Source organism: Leucoraja erinacea, chromosome 23, assembly GCF_028641065.1.
Source record: "Leucoraja erinacea ecotype New England chromosome 23, Leri_hhj_1, whole genome shotgun sequence".
Classification (NCBI taxonomy): domain Eukaryota; kingdom Metazoa; phylum Chordata; class Chondrichthyes; order Rajiformes; family Rajidae; genus Leucoraja; species Leucoraja erinaceus.
This window is the reverse complement of record NC_073399.1, coordinates 24,143,703-24,164,861: the sequence shown is the minus strand read 5'-3', so window position 1 is coordinate 24,164,861 and position 21,159 is coordinate 24,143,703. Positions and strand designations below refer to the sequence as shown.

Here is a 21,159-nt window from a genome sequence, read left to right as displayed (position 1 = left end):
TTTAAGCAATGATTTACAGATGTTTAAGTGTCTCCCCGGTCTCCGGGGAGGAGGCAGCCGCTACAGTAGTACAGACCTGGGTTGACTGTGGGTCGTTTCGGGTCACGTTTGGCACCAAACGCGAGCTTTGGTGTGCAGACGACATCCTGGAAAAAATGTCCGGTTTTCGAAGCTTTTCGGGTTTCCGGAACTCCGGATAAAAGGTTGTGCACCTGTATCTTGAGAATTGTTGCAATTTAAGAATTGGGCCGAGTTTAGAGTAATTGGAGGAATATTTTCCAATGGCAAGATTGGAAGCTGGAAACAAACGGATGCAGATCAAGAGTTACGGCAAAGTCAGAGGGAAGATGAGAAAATATTTTATGGATAATTGTATTCTCGATTCTGTTGCTTTAAAGAAAAACATTCAACCAGAACTTAAAAGAAAGTTGAATAGGCATGTAAAGAAAGATAGCCGAGTGTGGCCATTGAAAGACAAAGTTGTCCAGTGCTTGTTGAAAAGGAATGTGTTTAATTTCCAACACTTAAAAATTTCTAGCCCAGGGAAGCTGATGCTCTATTGCCCAACACCGGTCTGGAATTTCTACATATCACCGATGAGGTCGAGCAGGAAAAAGAGGAAAAGACTGAGAGCACTCCACGGTTGAGGAAGCGAAGTGACAATCGGCGATGCAAGCACTTGTCGGGCTCCAGTGTCAGCTTCAGCAAAGACACAGAAGGAGGGGAGGATGATGCGACACAGGTAATGAGGATTAAAATTGTATGAAATATTTCCGGTTACACAAGTGTTTTCTTTTTATTTTGTTAACTTTTGTTTTCAAGTGTTTTTCATATCAATAGCTTGTATGGGCCAGAGGTGGGAATGGTTTATAATATGTAGATTATTTGAAAATGTTGTTTATTTCTGAACCGATTAGTGGTACTTAAGTCAATTTAAGTCCCTCCAATTTGTCTGGGTGAATTGGACAGCAGAATTTGAAGACACAAGGAATAGATGCCATGAGTACTAACTTAATGCGTATATCGTCCTGCATGTTTTACAGGTGAGCGGTATTGATGAAGACCTGGACCTGGAAGCAGATGATTATATTTGCGATTACCACCTGGAAATGCTGAGCCTTTCTCAGGACCAGCAGAACCCGGCCAGTATTCAGTTTGATGACTCGAACTGGCAACTGCACATTTCTTCACTGAAACCACTGGGGCTCAATATCCTCCTCAATCTATGTTACTCCACCGTTACAGAGCAAGTGTGCCGCTTCTCTGATCATCTGTCCAATATCGCCCTGCAAGAGACATCGGGCACAGCCGTGCCAATCCATGTCCCTTGGGGGCTCTGTGAATTAGCCAGGCTCATAGGTATGTGGATAGTCCAGTGTTTCTAAGGTAGCTAGTTGATGTGTTCACTTTAAGATCCAACATCTGAATGGATTTAACATTGAAATGATTTCTGATCTGCATATATTTGACACATTGTTTTATTTCATCTACATAAGTACATAACAGCAATACGAATTGGCTGCACAGCTGAGGTTGCTCCCTCAGTGAGATCACGGCTGATGTGGTTGAATTGGTCATGGTATTTAGAAGTTTAAAAGAAAAACTGAGTCTATACTTTTGATGAAGGATCTTCTACTGGAAATGTTAGTTTTGTTTTTCTTTCCACATTGAGCTTGATCTGCTGGTGTTTCCAGCATTTTTATTTCAGAATTTCAGGAGCTGCAGGTTTTTTAAATTCATTGGCCTGCTTATAAAAATAGGTGAAGATGGCAAATCTGTACAAACTCTTGAAACTTTGAGAGTGGACTCATGAAAATCTTATACAATCGTATAAGACTCCTCAATGATAACTATTTGAATTGGCAGCAAGTATTTTAGCTGAGCATTCAAAATGTAAGGTAATGTGACATTGAAGGACCATCAAAACATTATTTTGATTTGCTTGTAAGACCAAATATTTTAATTTCTGGTGTTGATGGACTATTCTTGCCTACAGATTTCATGCTGTATCTGGTCTATAAATTAGCCTGTTGCAGATTACAAACACACTGGTTATATGCTAGAATGCTGATGTATCCACTTGGTAGAGAAATTACATTTGAATTGTATTTTTGCAAACCTGGGATGCTTCAATAGTCACTGAAGATTTTTAGATAATGCCACATTAATTGTTGGGAAATCCTAAAATCAGTTTAAATGTCTTGGTAATGCAGAGTTAGTTACTAGTTTTACTTCCAGTATAATGGGTGCATTTCTACCTTTTATTTGCAATAGCCTGTTGAGATGGGATTGGCAGTAAAAGAACCTGAAGATAGTAAACAATTTTAAATAAGTAATTAAAGGCCACGTTCTAATTCCGTAGTTATTGGACAACTAAGATAGGAAGTAAGGAAAGAAGTTCCATTTTTCCGAACAAAACGTGGGAATAAATGTAGTGTTTTTATTTTGTAGGCTTTACCCCTGGTGCCAAAGAACTCTTCAAGCAAGAGAATCATCTGACCATGTACCAACTTCCGACAGCAGAGATGGTCAAAGAGCCGGTGCCACGCCGACTTTTGAACGTAAACAAGAGGAGACCACCACTCAGCCACATGATCAGCTTATTTGTGAGAGATACATTGACCGGTGAGTATTTTCCTCAGTGTTATTAAATTTTGCATCTGACGCTGGCCTGCGAGTCAACTTAGAATTTTCCCTTCAGATACACTCATGTGCAGCTTGTTTTTTACACAAAATATGCATCATTTTTTTGGCCGTGAATTTTTAAAGATATTTTTTATATCAACAAATTTGTTTAAAATAAACCTATAGCACGAAACTATGGACTGACACCATAATTATTTTCTTCAAACCTGTTAAATTTTTCAACACTTCACATTGTTACTGATATTCAGAAACATTTATATCTTAGTAAAAATACAGCCACCTAAAACATTGATAATGATTTAAAAAGATTGAAAGATTTAAATTTAACATATAAAATTAAAATATTATAACATACCTAATTAAAATAAATGTGCTCATGAAAACTGGCAATTTACTTAAGAGCAGACTGCCCAAAATGTTGCTGAATCATTGGATGAGATGCTGTGTGGCTACTGTTTGGTGCTTGTGCACTGCAATGGCATCTTGAACTTTCATGTAGGTTATTGGGCAATTGCCAGCGGTTCGGTGTGGAATTGCAGTAAACATCTGAAAAAGATATCAGGCCTTTCAAGGAGGCCATGCTGCATTTCTCATGTCCCTTAAACTTCCCTGGGAAACGGCATATGTTGGAATTTTTCATTTGAAACTCATGTGGATCAACAGGCACATCAGTCTTTGGAACAAAATGCCCTTTTAAAATAATTAAGTAGAAACACAGATTGAAAATGACTCCTTGTCAATACGTCGTGAGTTCTCAAGATATGGATGTAGTGAGCTGAAGAGCCTGTTTCTGTACTGGACTGTTAGGTTTATTTTAAACTTGTATTTTGATTGAATCAGAGTGGAATTATCATAAAGTCATGCATGCTGATATCTGGATCGCTGCTCATTGCTTATAGGTCTCAGTCTTTCTGTAAGAAATTATGTTTAACAATAAATGGAACAGTAACTTTTAACAAGAAGTAAAAATCTGAGTGAGTTTTACAACTTATTTTACTGTGTTCTTTTCTATTTTCATAGATAGTGTGCAGATGTTATCTCACGGCACAGCTGATGTCATCCTAGAGGCCTGCACAGATTTCTGGGATGGTGCAGATATTTACCCCCTCTCTGGTTCCGACAGGTTTGTTCTCCCCAGACCTGATAGAGAAATTAAGCAATTATTTGTCTTCACCAAAGAAGACGCAAAGCTTCTCAGAAATACTGGAGAACAGTGGATCTGGTGTGAATGAATAATCATTAGTAACAATAATTAAAGTTAAAGTAAATTATCAATTTAAAAAAAAAAGGAGAAATCAATGGGACTGCAATCCAATAAATTCCCAGGATCTGAAGACCTGCATTTGTTGTGTTTTGAAGCAGTTGGCAATGGCAGTAATGCCTGCCACATTGTGTTCTTCCAAAACTCCATAGATTATAGAATAATTTAAACAGGTTAGAAGGTAGCAAATGTAACCTCATTATTTCAGAAAGCAGGAAGGAGGTAAATTGCCAACAGCAAACTCAAGGGCAGACATTACTAGGGGAAATTATATTTCGGAAGTGGTAGCAGAACATTTAAGTAAATCAAGGATTATACAGAATCACTTTGCATTCATGGTAATGTTGTGATGTTGCTTTTGGTGTATTGTGTTCAGTTTTGGTCACCCGGCTACAGGAAAGATGTTGTTAAGATGGAAAGAGTACAGAGAAGATTTACGAGGATGTTGCCAGGAATTGGGGGCCTGAGCTAAGGGGAGAGGTTGAGTAGGCTTTGACTTTATTCCTTGGAGCACGGGAGGATGAAGGGTGATCTTAGAGGTGTATAGGATCATGAAGGGAATAGATAAGATGAATGCACAGTCTTGTACGCAGACTAGGGGAATAAATAATCAGAGGAAATGGGTTTAAGGAGACGGGGGAAAGATATTAAAGGCAATCTGAGGGTGGTGGATATATGGAATAAGCTGCCAGAGGAGGCAGTTAAGGCAAGTACTATAATAATATTTAAAAGACATTTGGTTTACGTGCAAAGAAAGGTTTACGTGCACTTTCTGAAAACAATTGTTGCTATTTGATTAAGGGTATACTACTTTGCAGTACATTATTTTGTATATTTTCCCCCTCATTTTGCCGTAGGAAAAAAGTGCTAGATTTCTACCAACGAGCCTGTCTCTCGGGATACTGTTCAGCTTTTGCTTACAAGCCGATGCACTGCATCTTATCCTCTGAGTTGAACGGGAAATGCATCGAGTTGGTCCAGGTGCCAGGTCAGAATACCATCTTCACCTCTTATGATTTACCGGGGACCACACCCATTAAACACGGCAGCAGACGGAACAGCTGGAGCTCTGATGGTACTTTTGGCCTTCCCAAAATTAAATGTCTTTTTTTGTACTGCGCGTGTGTTTGTGAGAGAGATTTTGTTTCTTCCATAACTTTTGCATTGGTACCAGTGACAGTTCAAGCCTTGAGACTTGTTAGCCTTTTAAATGTTACATTAATGTTTATTTTACAGTGCAACATACTATTTTCTCCTCCCTGCCTCATTAACAATGATAGACACAAAATGCTGGAGTAACTCAGTGGGTCAGGCAGCATCTCTGGAGAGAAGGAATGAGTGACGTTTCGGGTCGAGACCCTTCTTCAGACTGATGTCGGGGAGGGAGCGGGGTCATTAACAATGATTACAGGTTTTCTGAAGAGTAGGCTGCACTACCGTCCAGGAATGTCCAGTCATTTTGCACCTCACTGTAAAATGGTTTGATCAATTATTCAGTGGCACAGGAGTTGAGAATCAGACTTGAAATCTGTGCATTTACAATTAGCATTATTTTACAATTAAAATGTTAACTTTTACATGAGTTAATGCTGGCATTGAAACAATTGGAAGAATCTTAATTTGAACTGCTGCAGTTATTACCCTGAATGACAAGTTTGTTAAATTAATGTTTCATTGTTGCTTTAGGTTGTATTTTCAGATTCAGATTCAGATTCAATTTTAATTGTCATTGTCAGTGTACAGTACAGAGACAACGGAATGCATTTAGCATCTCCCTTGAAGAGCGACATAGCAAACGATTTGAATAAATAATCATAAGTGTCCGGGGATTGGGTGGTGATTGGCAGTCACCGAGGTACGTTGTTGAGCAGAGTGACAGCCGCCGGGAAGAAGCTGTTCCTCGACCTGCTGGTTCGGCAACGGAGAGACCTGTAGCGCCTCCCGGATGGTAGGAGGGTAAACAGTCCATGGTTGGGGTGAGAGCAGTCCTTGGCGATGCTGAGCACCCTCCGCAGACAGCGCTTGCTTTGGACAGACTCAATGGAGGGGAGCGAGGAACCGGTGATGCGTTGGGCAATTTTCACCACCCTCTGCAATGCCTTCCGGTCGGAGACAGAGCAGTTGCCATACCATACTGTGATGCAGTTGGTAAGGATGCTCTCGATGGTGCAGCGGTAGAAGTTCACCAGGATCTGAGGAGACAGATGGACCTTCTTCAGTCTCCTCAGGAAGAAGAGACGCTGATGAGCCTTCTTGATCAGAGTAGAGATATTGTGGGTCCAAGAGAGGTCATCGGAGATGTTGACTCCCAGGAACCTGAAGCTAGAAACACGTTCCACCTCCGTCCCGTTAATGTGGATGGGGGTGTGCGTGCCGCCTCTGGACTTCCTGAAGTCTACAATGAGCTCCTTGGTCTTCTTGGAGTTAAGGGCCAGGTTGTTGTCAGCGCACCATGCTGCTAAGTGCTGGACCTCCTCCCTGTAGGCCAGCTCATCGTTGTTGCTGATGAGGCCAATCACCGTTGTATCATCTGCATACTTGATGATGGTGTTAGTACCATGTATAGGTGTGCAGTCATAGGTGAAGAGGGAGTAGAGGAGGGGGCTCAGCACACAGCCCTGTGGAACTCCGGTGTTCAGGGTGAGGGTTGAAGAGGTGTGCTTGTCTAACCTCACAGACTGGGGTCTGTTGGTTAGAAAGTCCAGTATCCAGTTGCAGAGGGAGGGGTCGATGCCCAGGTTACCGAGTTTGGTGATCAGTTTTGATGGTATAATGGTGTTGAATGCTGAGCTGTAATCGATGAACAGCATTCTTACGTAAGTGTCTGTTGTCGAGGTGGGAGAGGGCGGAGTGAAGTGCCGTTGAGATGGCATCCTCCGTACTCCTGTTCTTGCGGTAGGCAAACTGATAGGGATCCAGTGTGGGGGGTAGGCAGCTTTTGAGGTGTGCCAGGACCAGCCTCTCGAAGCACTTGGTGATGATGGGGGTAAGTGCAACTGGGCGGAAGTCGTTGAGGCTTGCCGCAGTGGAGTGTTTTGGCACTGGCACGATGGAGGTGGTTTTAAGGCAAGTGGGGACAACTGCTTGGGCAAGTGACAGGTTGAAGATGTCAGTCCAGACGTCTGTCAGCTGCGCAGCACAGGCCCTGAGCACGCGCCCGGGGATGCCGTCAGGGCCAGCAGCTTTACGTGCATTAGTCCTACTCAGTGCCACGTACAAGTCGTAGGGGGTGAGTGTGAGGGGTTGGTGATCGGCAGGTAGCACAGCCTTGATGGCTGTCTCTAGATTGTCCCTGTCGAAGTGGCCATAGAAGTGATTAAACTCCTCAAGGAAGGAGGCGTCGCTGGATGTGGGGGTGATGTTGGAGGGTCTGTAGTCCGTGATGGCCTGGATGCCTTGCCACATGCGTCGGGGGGCGGAGTTGTTGTTGAAGTGCTCCTCAATCCTGAGCTTATGGCAGTGCTTGGCCTTCCTGATGCCCCTCTTCAGGTTAGCCCTGGATGAACTGTAGGCTCGAGCATCGCCTGACCTGAAAGCGGTGTCCCGTGCTTTCAGCAGTAGCCTGACCTCGCTGTCCATCCATGGCTTCTGATTCGGGTATATGGTCACCTGTTTGAGGGAGGTGACACTATTGATGGTGGAGCTAATAAAGTCCAGAACAGAGGATGTATAGGAATCAATGTCCGTGTGAGAGTCAAGGGTGGCCTGGGCTGCAAACGCCTTCCAGTCAGTGTTTCCAAAACACTGCTGAAGTGTGAAGTCCGCTTCCTCTGACCAGACTTTAACTGTCCTCACAGTTGGTTTAACCCGTCTGATGAGTGGGGAGTACTTAGGGAGCAGGAACAATGAGACGTGATCAGACTGACTAAGGTGGGGGAGGGGGATGGCTTTGTAAGCTTCAGCCATGTTGGTGTAGACTTTGTCCAGTGTCTTGTCTACTCTAGTGGGGAAGGATACATGTTGGTGGAATTTGGGGAGTACAGTCTTCAGGTTGGAGTGATTGAAGTCACCCGCAACAATGAAGGCTGCCTCGGGGTTGTGCGTCTGTTGTTTGCTAATGGCAGTATGCAGCTCTTTCATTGCAAGCTTGGCATTAGCATCAGGAGGGATATAGGCTGCAGTCACAACAGTGGAGGTGATCTCTCTGGGCAGATAGAACGGTCTGCATCTAGCCAAGAGGAACTCAAGGTTAGCTGAGCAGTGACTCTCGATGATGGTGGAGTCCGTGCACCATGCTTTGTTTACATAAATGCACAGACCCCCCCCCTCTGGTCTTACCCACTACAAAGATCTAAATGCTCTTGGGTTCATGAGGACACAGTGTAAATTGTAAGATAATGCTGGTACTTGTACTACCATTCTCAATAGGTATACGTGTGGTTTTGAGAATTTAAAAGGGACTGGTGAAAAAGTGATACTTGTTCAGGCCTTTCCAAAAGGTAAATGTTAGGTAACATTCAGAAAATTGAATGAAGGATTGAAGTTAAGGGAGCTGATGATGAAAAGAGAGATCTTCCCTCGTTGTTCTCCATCTTTGGAAAACGTTGAGTAATATTACCACTGTTGTGACATTGTCGTGCTGATGGGACATGCATGGGATTCTCCACACCTTGAGCATGATCTTAGAGTTTTTTTTATTATAAACCCATGTCATAGATAGAGACATACAGCAATGTTCTCTGGTTCTTGATTCCCCAACTCTAGGAAAATGGCCCTGTGCATCTACCCTATATATTCCCCTCTAATAGATCTAATACACCTCAATAAGATCACCCTTCATCCTCCTGCATGTCACAGAATCAAGTCTTAGCCTGCTAAATCTCTTCCTGTCATTTAGGCCCTCGAGTCCTGGCAACATCCCAGTAATTATTTTCTGCACTCTTTCCAGTTTAACAACATATTTCCTACAGCAGTGACAAGAACTGAACATAATACTTCAAATGTGGCCTCACCAACGTCTTGTACAATTGTGACATAACATCCCAACCTTTCACTCCATCAGCCGTCGCATACAACACATAATCCTCCGATATTTTTGCCACCACTAGCCACATCAATCAATCAATCAATCAATCAACCTTTATTGTCATCTTGCAAGCAACAGTTGTTACAGTGCAAAATGAAAAGACGTTTCCCAGTGAATAGCGGAGCATCGCACATGAAATTTAAACACTTCACACATAATAACACTAAAAACAATCCAGTCCCTGATGGAACAGTATAAATAGTTAAAAGCAGGTAAAAAAAAAACACAATGTTAAAATTCAATAAACCAATCATAAAAAATGTCCGGGGCCGCTGATTCGAGTGGCCAGTGCCAGTATTAAAGTGTCCGTGCCAGCCGCAGAGTCAAGTCAAGTGACTGTGGGTGCAGAGTGACTGTTTAGCAGCCTCACAGCCTGTGGTAGGAAGCTGTTTAGCAGCCTCGTAGTCCGGGCTTTGATGCTACGATATCTCTTGCCTGATGGCAGGAGATCCAGGTGTGCGTGGAGGGGGTGCAGTTTGTCCTTGGCAATTCTCTGTGCTTTCTTCAGACAGCGGCTCTGGAACAGTTCTTGTACCGAGGGTAGGGAGACGCCAATGATCCTCTCTGCTCCCCTCACTACCCTCTGCAGAGCCTTCCTGTCCGAACAGTTGCAGGTGGAGTACCACGTATTTATGCAGTACGTGAGTACAGACTCCACCGTGCCCCTGTAGAAAGTCCTGAGGATGTTGGTGGGGAGTGAGGCCTGTTTTAGTTTCCTCAGGAAGTGCAGTCGCTGATGGGCCCGTTTGATGGTCCCAGTGGTGTTCCTGGACCAGGTGAGGCTGTCCGTTATTTGCACACCGAGGAACTTTATGCTCTCCACTCTCTCCACTGCAGTGCCACTAATGTTGAGCGGTGTATGCTTTGGCTGCGCCCTCCTGAAGTCGACAACCATCTCCTTAGTTTTGTCGACATTCAATTCTAGGTTGTTTTTGCCGCACCAGTCCACCAGTTCTTCTACTTCCTCCCTGTACATTGTTTCGTCATCTCCACTGATGAGTCCCACCACTGTAGTGTCGTCCGCGAATTTTATGATTTTATTTTCCCTGAATCTGGCAGCACAGTCATGTGTGAGCAGAGTGAACAACAGCGGGCTGAGCACACAGCCTTGAGGGGAGCCGGTGCTCAGCGTGATTGAGCCTGAAGTGTTCTTGCCCACACGGACATCTTACCATCTCCACCCCTTTTCGCCTTACGGTGAGACCGTTCCCTCCACAACTCCTTGGTTAACTCATCCCTTCCCACCCAAACCACCCCCTCCCTAGGTACCTTCCACTGCGACTGCAGGAGATGCAACACCTGTCCCTATACCTCCTTCCTCAACTCTGTCTAGGGACCCTGACAGTCAGGCTCATTTGCACCTCCAACCTCATCTACTATATTTGTTGTTCGGGATGTGGAGTCTTATATATCGACGAAACCAAATGTGGACTGGGCGATCTTTTCGCTGAACACCTTCGCTCTTCACCTTCACCTACCTGATCTTCCGGTGGCCAAACACTTTAATTCCCCTTCCCATTTCCACGCTGACTTTTCTATCCTATGTCTCTTCCATTGTCAGATTGAGGCTAAACGCAAATGGAGGAACAACATCTCAAATTTTGCCTGGGCTGTTTATAACCCAGTGGCATGAATATTGATTTCTCTAACTTCAAATAACCCCTGTATTAACATAGAAACATAGAAATTAGGTGCAGGAGTAGGCCATTCAGCCCTTCGAGCCTGCACTGCCATTCAATATGATCATGGCTGATCATCCAACTCAGTACCTGCCTTCTCTCCATACCCCCTGATCCATTTAGCCACAAGGGCCACATCTAACTCCCTCTTTAATATAGCCAATAAACTGGCCTCAACTACCTTCTGTGGCAGAGAATTCCAGCGATTCACCACTCTCTGTGTGAAAAATGTTTTTCTCATCTCGGTCCTAAAAGATTTCCCCCTTATCCTTAAACTGTGACCCCTTGTTCTGGACTTCCCCAACATCGGGAACACTCTTCCTGCATCTAGCCTGTCCAACCCCTTAAGAATTTTGTAATATTAAGAATAATAAGAATATTCCCTCGCTCTCTTATCCCTCCACAACCCAAGTCGCACCCAGCTTCTCGTTCCCACCTAGCAATCGGCTAACAATGGCCTGTTTCCTTTATCATCGTTACTTTTTTGTATATCTTTCATTCATACGGTCTAGATCTCTCTACATCACTTGTCAAAATCTCTCATTTCCCATTCCACCGACTCTAGTCTGAAGAAAGGTCTCGACCCGAAACGCCACCCATTACTTCTCTCCAGAGATGCTGCCTGTCCTGCTGAGTTACTCCAGCATTTTGTGTCTACCTTCAGTTCAAATCGACATCTGCAGTTCCTTACTACACATCCTAACTTTTATCCTCCATGTACCCTGACCGATAAAGGCTAACTCGCCGAGTGCCTTCTTCACTATCTTATCTACCTGTGACACCACTTTCAAGGAGCTGTGTACCTCACTCCAAGATCCCTCTCCTCAACAACACACCCAGGAGCCCTGCCTTTCACTGTGAAGGTCCTGCTGAGGTTTGACTTCCCAAAGTGCAACACTTAACACTTATTTGTGTAAAACTCTATCAACCAATCCTCACCATACTTGCCCAACTGATCAGGATTCTGCTGTAATTTGTGATGGGTATCTTCGCTATCTACAATACCATTCACTGTAGTGTCACCTGCATATTGTTCAAGAAATGTGCCTTGCATGCCCATTTTGGGCTACTGTATGCGAGGAGAATAATTGTAGCCTTGCCTGTAATGTCAACATCTGAGGGGAAATGTTTGCATATTGTGTACATTGTCTTGTGCAGTACATTGCTGTTGGTTAATGGTGCAGTTGTCTGTTTTTATTGCTCAGACCCCAGTTAAGCTAATAGACCTGGCACTCGGGGAGACATTTCTCAGAATTGGTCTTTATTGATAATGGTTTGTTATTGTCAGGTGTACCGAGATACAGTGCAAAGCTTTGTTTGCTTGCTCTCCAGTCAAATCATACGATCCATAAATACAATCAAGCCTCAAACAAGCCCAAAACGTAGTACAAGGAGAAAAATATCAGAATGCAGAATATAGTGTTACAGCATTGGAGTGTTACAGTTAGAGAAAAGGTCCAAGATTCATAATGAGGTAGGTTGGAAGATTGGGACTGCACCCTAGCTTAATGGATGACCGTTCAGTAGTCTGATAACAGCAGGGAAGACACTCTTCCTGAATCCAGTGGTATGTGCTTTCAATCTTTTTTATCTTCTGCCTGAAGGGAGAAGAGGAAATGAGCAAGGTTAAATGGTTCTTGACTATGTTGGCTCTTTACTATACTGCCATGGCAGCTTGACGTGTAGATGGTGGGGAGGCTGGTCTGTGATGGACTGGGCCTCATCCCAGTGTTTCAATGGTAATTTATTGTCACATGTACCTAGGTACAGTAACATTCAATTTTGCATACATCCACAACTCTCTGCAGTTCTTTGTAGTCGTGTTAGAGCTCATGTCAGACTTTAGGCATTACATAGGCTTTTTAACCATTGATTTATTTTAGAAAACATAGAAAATAGGTGCAGGATGAGGTCCTTCGAGCCAGCACCGCCATTCATTGTGATTATGGCTGATCGTCCCCAATCAATAACCCGTGCCTCCTCCCATATCCCTTGATTCTACTAGCCCCTAGAGCTCTATTTAATTCTCTCTTAAATCCATCCAGTGATTTGGCCCCCACTGTGGCAGGGAATTCCACAAATTCACAACTGGGTGAAAAACTTTTTTCTCACCTCCGTCTTAAATGGCCTCCCCTTTGTTCTAAGACCGTGGCCCTTGGTTTTGAAAGATTTCTTCACTTAAGCACACCCTTCTGCTCCTTTCCCTGCACATTTCTTCCTTCCAAATATTTATCCAATATCCTTTGGAGAATTATTATCGAACTCAATCCTTTCAAGTAATTCCACGCCTAGTATCTACCCTGCAATCTCTTAACTAAGAAACCGCACTATCTCAATTAAGGGGACATCCATAAAATATGGAATGTATTGTTCAGTTTTTTAATGATGTTTTACTAGTCATATCTTGTTTTAGAGGGAATAGTGGAGGTGATGGAGAAGGAAGACTGCATCCAAGCCTTGAGTGGACAGATCTTCATAGGAATGGTCTCCTCTCAATATCAAGCTCGGCTGGACATAGTCCGGCTAATCGACGGCCTTGTGAATGCATGCATCAGATTCGTCTACTTCTCCTTGGAAGATGAGTTAAAAAGCAAGGTACTGTTTCTAATTTTGGATTCTGCTGTTTTGGCCTGAAGCCTAATATTATCTCAGATGGCTAACTGTGCTATAATTGAAGAGGTGTTGTAGCTTGGAGATTTATTCTCATAATCATTCGGCATTCAGCATTTATACTTTGATGACTCGGGCAAGAATGTAAGCATTATTAAGTCAAATCAAGTGCGTTTCTTGTCATGTGTCCTGATGGGACAATGAAATTCTTGCTTTCCTTCATTATAACATAGGCTCAGCTGTTATTTTGTACAGATTTTATGAGATAGAACCACAGCATGAACCGGTTGTAGAGAATTGAGTACAAATAACAGACCACTATTAAAATTTTCAGTGCAATAGAAAGGAACCGTCTCAAGGTTTTATTTTAATGCTTTATGACATGGTGTTTCCACATTCGCAGTTTGAAAGAAGGCTGACTCGCATTGTCAATACCTGCAGGCTCTTGATCTCTTCCAAGACCAGGAGTTGCATTCAGTCACCTTTATTTCCTTTTCCTTTAATTGGTCATTCATGTCATAGGAGCTGAATTAGGCCATTCGGACAATCAAGTCTAATCCACATTCAATGGATGTGGCCATTGCAGGCTGAGCCAGCATTTAATTGCCAATTGAGCATTGTGGAACCACAAAGCAACATAACTTCCGAATTCAATCAGAAGATCAGAAGTAGGGATGTTAGCGATGGTTGCACATTCAACACCATTCATGACACCTCAGATAAGGAAACTGTCCACGTCCAAATACAGTGAGACCTGGACGATATCCAAGCCTGAACTGATAGGTGGCAAATAACATTCTTGCCACTCGAGTGCTGAGCAATTACCTAATTTTGGTCATCTAACATCAGAAATATTTTGTGTGCTGCATTTTTTTCAATTGATGTTACTATGAAATTTATCTGCCGGATTAAACTTTCAATGTTTATAAGTGATTGCAAAGTTCTTGAGGATGCACTTATGATAAAAGGCATTAAATTAAATGGAACATTTGTTCCAGTATAGTCATAGTCATATGGCATGGAAACAGACCCTTTGGCGCATCTTGCCCATGTAGATGTCCCATCTAGATGGCTCCCACCTGCCCATGTTTGGCCTATATCCCTCTAACCCCCTCCTATACCTTTTCTATATACCTAAACCTTTCATATCCATGATTTATTTTGTTTGTAAATGTGACTGGGGGGAAATATCCTCTTGCACCTGATGACATGCCTGATAAATACCTTATGCTGTGCTTACCTTGGAAAGCTTCACATATAAAGGAATGCAACTGAGCACTCACTTAATTTCTAATCATGTCTTCTTATGTCCAGGTATTTGCAGAAAAGATGGGATTAGAAACGGGCTGGAACTGTCACATCTCTCTGCTGCCGTATGGTGGAGGTTCAGGTTCTGAGATTCCACAGTCCAGCCCAAGCCATGCGGGCTCTCTGCATGATGACATTCTGGGTAGGGAAACTTTTCATACTTTCTACTGAAACGTGTGGAAAATAAGTGTGATGTGGGCAGAACATGGTACTATAAATCCGGCGTACAAACTGCACATGTGTAGGATTCTTATCCTACTTGTCCAGTAATAGACAACAGGCACAGGAGTAGGCCATTCGGCCATTCAAGTCATTCACTGTGATCATGGCTGATCATCCATTGCTGCCTTCTCCCTATATCCCTCTCTTTAAGAGCTCTATCTAACTATCTTGAAAGCATCCAGAGAATTGGCAGAGAATTCCACAGATTCACAACTCTCTGGGTGAAAACATTTTTCCTCATATCCGTTCTGAATGGCCTCCATTCTTAAATTGTGGCCCCTGGTTCTGTACTCCCCCAACATCGGGTACATGTTTTCTGCCTCTAGTGTGTCCAATCCCTTAATAATCTTATGTTTCAATAAGATCCCCTCTCAACCTTCAAAAATCCAGTGTATACAAGCCCAGTCGCTCCATTCTTTCAAAATATGACAGTCCAGCCATCCTGGGAATTAACCTTGTGAACCTACGCTGCATTCCCTCAATAGCAAGAATGTCCTCCCTCAAATTTGGAGACCAAAACTGCACACAATACTCCAGGTGTGCTATTTCCAAGGCCCTGTACAACTGCAGAAAGTCCTCTTTGCTCCTATACTTAACTACTCTTGTTATGAAGGCCAACATGCCATTTGCTTTCTTCACTGCTTGCTTTACCAGCATGCTTACTTTCAGTGACTGATGTACAAGGGCACCCAGATCGTGTTGTACTTCCCCTTTTTCTAACCTGACACCATTCAGATAATAATCTGCCTTCCTGTTCTTACCACCAAAGTGGAAAAACCTCACATTTATCCACATTAAACTGCATCTGCCCAGCACCTGCCCACTCACCCAACCTGTCTAAGTCACCCTGCATCCTCAAAGCATCGTCCTCACAGTTCACACTGCCACCCAGTTTTGTATCTTCTGCAAATTTGCTAATGTTACTTTTAATCCCTTCATCTAAATCATTAACGTATATTGTAAATAGCTGCGGTCCCAGCACCGAGCCTCGCGGCACCCCACTAGTCATTGCCTGCCATTATCAAAGGAACCTGTTAATCCCTACTCTTTGTTTCCTGTCCACTAACCAGTTTTCTATCCATCTCAGTACCCTTCCCCCAATACCATGTGTTCTAATTTTGCCCACTAATCTCCTATGCAGGACTATGATCAAAGGCTTTCTGAAAGTCCAGGTACACTACATCCACTGACTCTCCCTTGTCAATTTTCTTAGTTGCATCCTCAAAAAATTCCAGAAGATTAGTCAAGCATGATTTCCCCTTCGTAAATCCATGCTGACTCAGACTGATCCTTTCAGTGCTATCCAAATGTGCCCATATTTCATCTTTTATAGGCTAACTTGTCTATAATTCCCTATTTTCTCTCTCCCTCCTTTCTTAAAAAGTAATATAACATTAGCTACCCCCCAATTCACAGGAACTGATTGTGCATATATAGAACATTGGAAAATTATCACCAATGCGTCTACAATTTCGAGAACCACCTCCTTAAGTACCCTGGGATGCAGACCATCAGGCCCTGGTGATTCATCAGCCTTCAGTCCCATCAGTCTATCCAACACCATTTCCTGCCTAATGTGAACTTCCTTCAGTTCCTCAGTCACCCTAGGTCCTCTGGCCACTAGTACATCAGAGAGACTTCCTTAGTGAAGACAGATCCAAAGTACCTGTTCAACTCGTCTGCTATTTCCTTGTTCCCCATAATAAATTCACCTGTGTTTGTATTCAAGGGAGCCATCGCCGCTCCTCTTCCATCAACTTATCATTCTCTTGTGATACGTTACAGAGCAGTCAAAATAAATCTTTAACACTGTTGCCTTTGAACTGATGTTTAAAGCAATTATTTGCATCTTTGTCCTTGATTAAAAATTGCATTATTTTAAAGACAGCAGGAGTTAATGATCAACTATATGACTCCACTGCTTATTAAGTTCCTATGGCCTTTAATATTGTGGGACAGAGCTATCTTGAGCTAGCAAAATTCTTCTTGCTGTTTAACCATATACCCATATAACCATATAACAATTACAGCATGGAAACAGGCCATCTCGGCCCTACAAGTCCGTGCCGAACAACTTTTTTTCCCTTAGTCCCACCTGCCTGCACTCATACCATAACCCTCCATTCCCTTCTCATCCATATGCCTATCCAATTTATTTTAAAATGATACCAATGAACCTGCCTCCACCACTTCCACTGGAAGCTCATTCCACACCGCTACCACTCTCTGAGTAAAGAAGTTCCCCCTCATATTACCCCTAAACTTCTGTCCCTTAATTCTGAAATCATGTCCTCTTGTTTGAATCTTCCCTATTCTCAAAGGGAAAAGCTTGTCCACATCAACTCTGTCTATCCCTCTCATCATTTTAAAGACCTCTATCAAGTCCCCCCCCCTTAACCTTCTGTGCTCCAGAGAATAAAGACCTAACTTATTCAACCTATCTCTGTGACTTAGTTGTTGAAACCCAGGCAACATTCTAGTAAATCTCCTCTGTACTCTCTCTATTTTGTTGACATCCTTCCTATAATTGGGCGACCAAAATTGTACACCATACTCCAGATTTGGTCTCACCAATGCCTTGTACAATTTTAACATTACATCCCAGCTTCTATACTCAATGCTCTGATTTATAAAGGCTAGCATACCAAAAGCTTTCTTTACCACCCTATCTATATGAGATTCCACCTTCAAGGAACTATGCACGGTTATACCCAGATCCCTCTGTTCAACTGTAATCTTCAATTCCCTACCATTTACCATGTACGTCCTATTTTGATTTGTCCTGCCAAGGTGTAGCACCTCACATATATCAGCATTAAACTCCATCTGCCATCTTTCAGCCCATTTTTCCAAATGGCCTAAATCACTCTGTAGACTTTGGAAATCCTCTTCATTATCCACAACACCAGTTCTTGGTATCATCTGCATACTTACTAATCCAATTTACCACACCTTCATCCAGATCATTGATGTACATGACAAACAACAAAGGACCCAACACAGATCCCTGAGGCACCCCACTAGTCACCTGCCTCCAACCCGATAAACAGCCATCCACCATTACCCTCTGGCTTCTCCCATTCAGCCACTGTTGAATCCATCTTGCTATTCCTGCATTTATACCCAACAGTTGAACCTTCTTAACCAACCTTCCATGAGGAACCTTGTCAAGGGCCTTACTAAAGTGCATATAGACAACATCCACTGCTTTACCCTCGTCAATTTCCCTAGTAACCTCTTCAAAAAATTCAAGAAGATTAGTCAAACATGACCTTCCAGGCACAAATCCATGTTGACTGTTCCTAATCAGACTCTGTTTATCCAGATGCTTATATATATTATCTCTAAGTATCTTTTCCATTAATTTGCCCACCACTGAAGTCAAACTAACAGGTCTATAATTGCTAGGTTTACTCTTAGAACCCTTTTTAAACAATGGAACAACATGCGCAGTACGCCAATCCTCGGGGACTATTCCCTTTCCTAATGACATTTGAAATATTTCTGTCATAGCCCCGGCTATTTCTACACTAACTTCCCTCAATGTCCTAGGGAATATCCTGTCAGGACCTGGAGACTTATCCACTTTTATATTTTTCAAAAGTGTCAGTACTTCTTTTACTTTGAATCTCATAGTATCCATAGCTACTCTACTCGTTTCCCTTACCTCACATAATTCAATATCCTTCTCCTTGGTGAATACCGAAGAAAAAAAATTGTTCAATATCTCCCCCATCTCTTTTGGCTCTGCAGATGGCTGTCCACTCTGTCACTCCAATGGACCAATTTTATCCCTCGTTATCCTTTTGCTATTAATATAGCTGTAGAAACCCTTTGGATTGACTTTCACCTTACTTGCCAAAGCAACCTCATATCTTCTTTTAGCTTTTCTAATTTCTTTCTTAAGATTCTTTTTACATTCCTTATACTCCTCAAGCACCTCATTTACTTCATGCTGCCTATAATTATTGTAATCTCCCTCTTTTTCCGAACAAGATGTCCAATTTCCCTTGAAAACCAGGGCTCTTTCCAATTTTTACTGTTTCCTTTCAACCGAACAGGAACATAAAGATTCTGTACTCTTAAAATTTCCCCTTTAAATGTCCTCCATTTCCCTTCTATATCTTTCCCATAAAACAAAATGTCCCAGTTCGCTCCTTTTAAATCATCTCGCATCTCATCAAAGTTAGCCTTTCTCCAATCAAAAATCTCAACCCTAGGTCCAGTTCTGACCCTCTCCATAATTATATTGAAGATATTAAAAGAAGACAATAGTCTTTGGCTGTTTGTTGGTTTGTTTGTTCTATTCCTTCTAGTCAGTAGAAATAATTGAACCCTGCTGAATCTTATCATACCCATTGATCTTTTGAAATGCCTAGATTCAAAGGATGGTGCAGAGGGAGCCTTACTAGTGGATGAAGAGAGGCACTCTGATCTCATTAGCTTCCAGCCAACGGACAGTGATGTGCCCAGCTTTTTGGAAGATCATAACAGGGTAAGCTGGAGGCTCAGTGATGGATCACTGCCGAATTATGTGGACTATTTCCATTATAAAAACTGAGATTTGTTTTGAACCCTTTCATGGTTAGAACAAAGGTGAAATTATGTTATGTGCATATATGTTAAAAAAAAATGTGAAATTATAAAGCAAGTTCTTGAAGTGGTCATTAATCTGCACCAATTAAATATTTATCATCGACGAATGCTACAAGGTCAGAGACCTTCTAAAGTTTCTTGTTAATCATGAGATTTGAATCCAAGGATGTCATTTTTAAGAAATTTGCACAGCGCAATTTTAGCAAAGACAGCAACAAGCAATGTGGCATTTAATAAAGTAGTGTCCCACAAAAGCAGAGCTCAATATAACGGGCATATGAAGGCGTATTGGTAACCTATCATTTTGAACCATGCTTTGGACTGGCCCAATTATTACATGTATTACAATTATTACATGTAACAGCATATGCCATTATTACATGTATTTTTATATTTTTCTCTTGCAGTAATGTAAATTAAACCCTACCTTACCTTTAGGCTAAACTGCCGCGAGGAATCAACCAAGTTCGACCACATCTTCAGAACATTGATAATGTGCCTTTACTGGTCCCTCTGTTCACCGACTGCACTCAGGACGGTAAGTGACCATCTGCGGTGTACTCTTAACCATAGTAATTAATATTTGATGCTCCTCTAAACTGATAAACTAAACTAAGGGCACTGATTTAAATTATTTGGCAAAATAAAATTTGTGGGAAAAATTGCATTTATGCGCAGTGAATTGTGGATTTAGCCCACCGAGTCCACACCATACCCCGTACACTAGCTGTATGCTACACACAAGGGACAATTTACAATTCTTACCAAAGCCAATTAACCTACAAACCTGCACGTCTTTGAAATGTGGGAGGGAACTTGAGCACCCTGAGAAAACCCATGTGGTCGCGGGGAAAACATGCAAACTCCCTACAGACAGCACCCGTAGTCCGGATCGAACTCGGGCCTCTGGCTCTAAGTCAGCAACGCTACCGTTGCACCACCGTGCTATGGAAACCGGTAGCTATTTTTGTTTTGGTGAACAGTTAAATCTTGCAACATCTGATTTCTCCGAGTTTAATGGGTGGCGGAGGAGTGGGGGTGGAATTTAAAAAAAATTTTTTTTTTTTTTTTTAAATTGTCAGAAGACAGTTTAAGATTTGTGATTTGGAGATCCTGGAAAAGAATGCAAAGGTTAGGTTAGCGAGTGCAGAGTTTTGATTGCATTGTGGTTGCTGCATGTAGGAGCTTTTTTTTTTTTTTAGTGCAGTTCTGAAGTTTTCCTTTAGACCTAAACTGCTCTTTTCCCAGCAATGTGTGAGATGATGAAGATCATGCAAGAACATGGAGAGGTGATCTGCTGCCTGGGAAGCTCTGCCAACTTCAGAAACAACTGTCTTTTTCTACAGAGTGACATTGGGTGAGGATTCTATTTGCCATTCATTTGATGCACTTTGTTTATGAACCAGTCAGTATTGGCACACATTAAGTGTAAAGGATCTACTCCTGGGCAGGAATCAAATGAGATTTAGTAAAGCAGAAGGACACAAAATGCTGGAGTAACTCAGCAGGTGAGGCAGCATCTCTGGAGAAAAGGAATAAGTTACATTTTGGAATTAAAAATACATTCCTGTGTGTACTCGACTAGTCTTCTGTCCTCTTTCTAGGAAGTACAGAATATCTCAAACATGGGATGATGACTTGGCCACCGATAACATGTCTCACTCTTAATATTGCCTACTCTCTATTTTGAGAGTGATAATTTTATGAAGAAATTGAAAGTTTAGGTAAAACCATTGCAGTTTACATTCAGATAAACATTTACAGAGTAATTGATCATTGTTTTGAGGAAATGATGGTTCGAACGCACAAGT

General features: G+C 42.4%; 1 protein-coding gene across 3 annotated transcripts in view; it reads left to right on the top strand.

The window, feature by feature from the left end:
• The window catches only part of tmem94 (transmembrane protein 94), a 110,786-nt gene that overhangs the window by 41,345 nt on the left and 48,282 nt on the right, over positions 1 to 21,159 (top strand). For 2 of the 3 annotated variants that reach the window (XM_055654106.1, XM_055654108.1), the window contains exons 13-22: positions 539 to 742; positions 1,044 to 1,359; positions 2,452 to 2,625; positions 3,667 to 3,769; positions 4,765 to 4,982; positions 13,026 to 13,207; positions 14,537 to 14,672; positions 19,132 to 19,247; positions 19,787 to 19,886; positions 20,597 to 20,705. In XM_055654106.1, the coding sequence (XP_055510081.1) occupies positions 539 to 742; positions 1,044 to 1,359; positions 2,452 to 2,625; positions 3,667 to 3,769; positions 4,765 to 4,982; positions 13,026 to 13,207; positions 14,537 to 14,672; positions 19,132 to 19,247; positions 19,787 to 19,886; positions 20,597 to 20,705 (1,658 nt within the window). The remainder of the gene's footprint in view (positions 1 to 538; positions 743 to 1,043; positions 1,360 to 2,451; positions 2,626 to 3,666; positions 3,770 to 4,764; positions 4,983 to 13,025; positions 13,208 to 14,536; positions 14,673 to 19,131; positions 19,248 to 19,786; positions 19,887 to 20,596; positions 20,706 to 21,159) is intronic. The other variant, XM_055654107.1, reaches the window with a different exon arrangement.